Genomic DNA, 6,586 nt, shown 5'->3' on the forward strand with positions numbered 1-6,586 from the left:
TGTCACAGCTAAACCTCTCATAGCTTCTCAGATATGCTGAGGAATAATGAAAAAATCTCACTACAAGGTCCATTTCGTAGCCCTTCTGGAGCTTTTAAAACTCTGTTCAACGACTACATTACAAAACATTAAGTCAAACAATGTCCCAGCAACACAACACACAAGCTCACTGAAGGACACAAGTCAGTTCAGTGCATCGCCGTCTGTTGTTCACTTCAACCTCTTTGTTGCTCTCTCCCTCAATCACTGCATTGTGGAAACCTGCCAATTTTGCTCCTGTTCTTCACCCTCTTGCTGCTTTCTTTCATTTCCTTTTGTTCTCTGCAGAGGGCCACACTGAATTCCCCACTTCAATAGGACCCCCTAAACACACACATGCACATTCACTTGCCCCCCCCCCCCCCTCACATCAAAGTCAGGAATGTGGGGTCTGCTGCCATTATGCATGGATAGACCTAGTTATGTCAAGTTTACCCCTTTTTAAAGGTGGTGTGTGTGCAGGTGGTGTTTGTGTGTGTGTTCCTACATGCTATTACTGAGCCAAGCATGCTTTATGCTCGCTCATATCTCCCAGCTTGCTTTGAAATGTCAAAGCTGTTACCCGACCTCCGTGCTCTTGCCAGAGTGTTGCAGCTCTCAGACAGACCCGGGAACACCTGGACCACTGTGTTCCATTCCATTCCATTCCATTCCAGGTGATCCTAATTCATCGTTCTGGAGTGTTTGATGCTCCCCTTTACTTTGTCTCCTCATGATTTTCCTTCCCTGCTTGCAGCAGCAGTTTGATACAGCTCATCCCTCTATGAATAAAGTTTCTGCTCCTGCTCTTCCACCTTTCTTTGGCTCCTCAGATCCTTTGCTTCTTTCACCTTTTCCCCACTGTTTTTTTCCCCTTCCTCTCTTTCATCCTATTATACATCCATGCAATAGGAAACTCTCTCCTTCCACATCTCTTACATGTACACAAGCTCCATCAGTTGTCACTTGCAGCTACGACAGGCATCATTCTCATTGACGTGCCACTGTCTTATCACCCGAGTCTCTCATCTTCACACCGCCAGCCTTCTTCTCACCAGCTAACTATCCTGTGTGTCTGTCAGAACTAACCAGGCCTGCTTGGCACAGATAAAACCCGGCAGTGGGGGCTTTTGGGTAGATCAGCAGGTTTGGGGAGATGGTAATGCTCATATAACTGATATAAAAATGGATGTTGTAGGAAGACTAGGCAGGATGGCAGATGAGAATGTTTCAGTGTGGTGATGGTAAGGCATTGGTTCATTTGGTATTTTCTCATACAGAGATTATGCAGGATTTCTGAATATTAAAACACAAGAGAAATGCAGGGACAGCAATACAATCCCTGGGGATGCTGGGGATAGTTAGAAATGGGCGACTTTTTAGGGATGTGCAAGGAATTATTCTTCAACTTGTTTCTCTCATTTACTGCATTAGATATTAAAATTTCTCTATATTATCGGGGCACTTGTCTCCAGGGAGCACAACTGTAGTAGAAACACCTCCTTCATGTCTATTTATTCACAGTTTTGTTGGGCAGACAAATAACTTTACCATTACTGGAAAGAATAACAATTTTAGGTCATGCAGAGACTCTGAATAATAGTAATGAAATGTTTGGTTGTAGACTTAGAATTTTACATGAGGCCCATAGAGATACCAAGACTACAGTTTTTCTGCTGCAATTTATCTCCCTGTGGCTTTTGCTCCTCATTATTCCCCACTCTTAATCTTGCTGCTGTGTTGTCTTCCTGTTTTTCTGCACTCTTACTTAAAACAATGCCTCTAATGTGTTTAAAGTCTGTTAATGTTACATTATACATGTTGACAAGAGAGTAGAGACGGAGCTTCTCTTGAAAACACAAGCACAGCATCATTCTGTGAATCCATCCATCAAGCACTTAGTGGAAAGCTAAGCAATACAGAGGATACAATGAGGCAGCAGCAGCTTCTGCCATCATTACTGACAATTGCATTGATTTCTTGACTGGCCTTGTACGCACACACAGAGCTCTGCATGCATACCGATATTACCATAAACCTGTGATTCTATACATGTGGCAAAATGGTCTTTTGATCGTCATTACACTTCAGGTGCTTGTAGAATAATGTGTAAAGGGACTCATAATGTATATGCACAGGCGTACCGGCTTTGTACGCCCACACTCGGTTCGTATTTGTACACACTTTGCTCTTCTCATAGCTTTAAACACTTGCAAATGTACAGCACCCCTGTTAACCTCATTATTAGATTGCACCCTCGATTTCCAGGCACAGTAGTTCAGGCTGATTTAATTAGACGTTCTTTAAGTTTCCCATCCATCCATCCATCCATCCATCTGTTCAGTTTATGTATTCCATATAGTCTTTTGTTCTCTCCTTGGTTTCCCCGGCCAGCCTTGGCTGCAACGCCTGTGGAATGAATTGATTTGAAACGATTTATTACCTGTTGTTTTCGCACGTCACCCACTCTCGCTCACCCACTCTCCTGTTTTCTGTCTTTCTCACCGTTGTTGCTCTCACCACACATTTTTAAAAGATGTTAGCACTGCAGATGAACTGCGTCCTTAGAGAGAGCGAAAGAGAGAGAGAGAGGGAAAACCTGAGCGAAACAAAGACGGGAACACAAACAAAGACATGAGGGAAAAGGTGTCATTTGTGAGATTTATTGTTTGAGTCCCTGTTTCTAAAGTGATATTAAAACCCTTAATGAAACACAGTGAGATAAAGATAAAGCTTAAGACTAAAATGTAGAGAGTGGTTTGTAATTTAGGGATGGTGCTGAATGAAGAATGCACAAACTGACAAGCAGATAGATACAAACAGAAGATAGAAATGCTGACAGAAAGACAGACTTTTATCCTCTGTGTAATACTGCGTTTGTGTGCTAGAAAAGCAGTCTAACAGTCTAGGCTTGCCTGGTGGACTGGTCATTAGCCAGTGAACTGGACTTGGGTGTCTGGTCCAGAGATAGATGTGGCTGCCAATGGAAAGGCCTCATTTTTGTAAGAGAGGGAGAAAATTATGCTGGGAGCCCACAGAACAAAAGCTATTCTTTCACCTCTGTGTGTGTCAGCCACCATTTTTCCTTATTCTGGTTGTCTGGACTTAAAAACTGTGTTACCATGTGTGTTGGTATTTGTGTGTGTGTGTGTGTGTGTGTTCATCTAGATGCGAGCCATCCGTGAATGAAATGTATCCTTTGTTTACGGGCCCATTATCTAGATAATAACATCCATATTTCCTCTCATCTCCAGTGCTTTATCACAGCCTTATAAGCTCTCTCTCTCCCCCTCTTTTTGTCGTTCTCTCTCTCTCTTTGGCACACACAGACAAACACACACTCTCAGGCAGTGTGAGATAATGGGATTGTTGCCCCTGGTTTCTTTGGTGAGATTGTAAATAAATTCTTTCATCACGAGGTGGATGTATTCAGTGTCCACTCATGTGTTTCTCTTTCTGCCTGTGTGTGTGTGTGTGTGTGTGTACTGTACATATCAATCAAAATGTATATTAGTGCATGCATATCTGTCATTGTCTGTATTTTTGTCTTATCATTTTTTTCATCTATCTGAACCTATTTGTCTATGTGTGTGTGTGTGTTCAGTATCATTTTCCAGCTAGTCAGTGCCTGCTGTCCCTCCCTTGTCACTGTGGGCTGATAGCGGTGCGATTCGACAAAGCTCAGTAATGGAGAGCTGATACTTGCCCTCCCCCCCGTCGCTCTGCACTTTTCATTTGCTGCTGAGATGACTTTGGCACACAGCCATCCTAGCCAGCCAATCTCCTATCTTGTATCTGCACCATTACTTTCCATATCTTGGCAAATTATTCGCAGAATCTCACAAAGAAAATCTGAGCGTCGGTGCACATGTGAGTGTGTGTGCGTGCTCAGTTGTTTGTGCTCCGAGATAAACTGTTTGATTCGTCTACAGGTGCGCTGGGTGATTAAGTTTTCTTTCATACCTAAAGGTAGTGACTCACTGTTGTCCTTTCCGTCATTATCCTGGGCTTTATACACGACCACGCTGTTTTCCTACACACCCCTCTCTGGCATAATTTCATTTTTAAAGTTGTTTTCATTAGTTCCTCCCAGGTGCTGAATAGAGATGTCTTTTGTACAGTCGTGATTACACCATTATCCCGTCAATAATGTTCCTTTCCATGCATCTGCCTCTGTAATCATGTCTGTGTTCACAATAATTATACTATGTTCAATACTGCTATTAACGCAACCTTTCAATTAAGCCATTTACATGGCTCTGTAAAGCAGACGATTTCAACCTTTTCCCAAAATCTTGATAATTTCACACCGCCTACCTGTATAATAATAACCACCTGTTACAACTGAAGTAAATGCAGCTTATTTCCCCAGCTAGAGAATCATACATAAAGAATACAGTTTGTTACAACTTTGGTTTGGGGGAAAATATGCAATGTGAATGTTTTTTGTGTGGATATTACAACTGGGACGTGAGCTGTGAGAGCAACGATAAATGTGTCACAACATTTCATATGTGTTTGTACTGCAGAAATAGGGAAAGTGAATGTGTCGCATTTGATGCACAATGAAATTACTTATTTTGAACTTTGTTGAACACTATTTAATGGCTGCTGTCAAGCAACAAGTTAGCAGTCAGAGCGCGATCACTCTTCCCTGCAGCTGATTCAAACTAACAGACAGCATTGTCTTCAAGCTTCATTTCTTTCTTTTCAAGGCTTTCATTATGAGAGTTTTTACTGTTTTCATAATGCAAACACAATACTGCATATCACTGATGAGGATGATTGCTATTTTGCACTAACGGTTCTAGATTAGATAATGCCTCAACGTGTCAAGGATTATATTTCTACCAGTATTTAACACTTCAAAGTGTACTTGCACAAATTTCTATTCAACATTTTAAATGTGTTTTCCTGTTTGTTTCTTTGCAGATCTTGGTGAATTCTGTGAGTCCCAACCGTCCAGCGGTGCTCTACGAGAAGGTGACTGTAAGCGAGGGAGGGAGTCCCTTACTGAGAGACATGCTGTTCAGCCCTGACCAGCAGCACATCTACACTCTTACCGACAGACAGGTGAGTTCATTTTTAGAGATGCACAAATTAAGGCTCACAATTAGTCACAGAAGGTACATTCCAATATCCATGCTACCGTTCCACTCAGCAGGTCAGAAATATAATTATGTTAAATACTGAATGCCAAAAATACAAGGATGGATTTGAGTGCCAGCCAGCATGCTTTACTGGCAACTCCGACCCACAATCCTCTACGTAGTTATGTCATACATCTGTGTCTCGTGTGAATATAAACAAACTTAAAATGTTAACACACAGTAGGACGGCGACTCATTTCACACCACAGGATACAACGGTCAAAGTTAAAGGCACAATGTTATGATTCAGTATTAAGTCCCAATTGTATGCATACTGCATGAAACAGTAAGTACTTTGTGAGGGAGGCTGTAATACATACTTAAAGTGATAAGAAAAAGAAAGTCATTTGAAATGCTTCCAGAATATCTGTCTCATTTCTCTTTGTACAGCTGTGATCTGGAAGCCAGAATTCTATAATCTTTACATGTTACTTTGATATAAACATCAATCGCCTCCTTATCCAGCATGCTTCAATGCAGCGGTTACCTCAAGTAACGCATGTGTACACAAACTCATACACACCTTATTATATTGCATGTTTGATCAGTCAGTTCCTCCACAGGAGTCTAGTATTAACTGTCCAGAGCAGACTTTACCTTCATTACTATAAGTGATACACATCTTCACCTCCTTACCCACAGTACAATTGCAACACAACTCATCCCCACTGGATTTAATTACACAGCTGCATGCATATATACACATCAGCTGCACACATTACCACCATGACAGTTGGCTAATAATGAAGCATTACACACACACACACACACACACACACACACACACACACACACACACACACACACACACACACACACACACACACACACACACACACAGGGAGTGTTATAGGTCACATGTGGTATGTGTGTGTGTGTACATGTGGTCATTACCAGCCCCACCACTAGTGAAGTCTGTGTGTACTTTGATGGTGAGATGCAGGGAGGAATTGGAGGGGGGGGGGGGGTTGGCGGAGGAGAGTGCGTCGTATCTTTGTCGCTCCCCAGGCCCAGCTGCTCCCCTCGTTTTTCTATCTCATTAGTGTGGTGAGTGAAGGAAGAAGAGGTGGAGAGAGAGGGGAGAAAGTGGAATGGGACTGTACATGATGCGAATATGTCTGTATTTATTAGATCTAAATCGGGCTGTCAGATTTAAAAGGGTGAGATATGTGTCTGAGGTCTGCTTGGTGTTTGAGGTGTTGATTCAGTAGCGTGCTAAACCAGAGCCTGGCTGTAAAATGCTTTGTTCTTTGTTTAATATTGCCAGCCATTGTGCACTGTGATACACCTTTTGTATTGCAGATGAGCTACTGTCATGGTTAACACTTGGTTGGTTATTTTTCCAACATACGTTAAAGTTTGTGTAACACTAAAACTAAATCGGTGCATGATTGTTTGTTGGCCTCTAAACGCAGGCA

At 42.1% G+C, this 6,586-nt stretch overlaps 1 protein-coding gene across 4 annotated transcripts in view; it reads left to right on the forward strand.

The window, feature by feature from the left end:
- LOC110955286 (plexin-A1) overlaps positions 1 to 6,586 on the forward strand; it is a 213,017-nt gene that overhangs the window by 97,094 nt on the left and 109,337 nt on the right. For all 4 annotated transcript variants that reach the window (XM_022200219.2, XM_022200236.2, XM_022200228.2 and 1 more), the window contains exon 4: positions 4,951 to 5,091. In XM_022200219.2, the coding sequence (XP_022055911.1) occupies positions 4,951 to 5,091 (141 nt within the window). The remainder of the gene's footprint in view (positions 1 to 4,950; positions 5,092 to 6,586) is intronic.

This window comes from Acanthochromis polyacanthus, chromosome 5 (assembly GCF_021347895.1).
Source record: "Acanthochromis polyacanthus isolate Apoly-LR-REF ecotype Palm Island chromosome 5, KAUST_Apoly_ChrSc, whole genome shotgun sequence".
In the NCBI taxonomy this organism is placed as follows: Eukaryota; Metazoa; Chordata; class Actinopteri; family Pomacentridae; genus Acanthochromis; species Acanthochromis polyacanthus.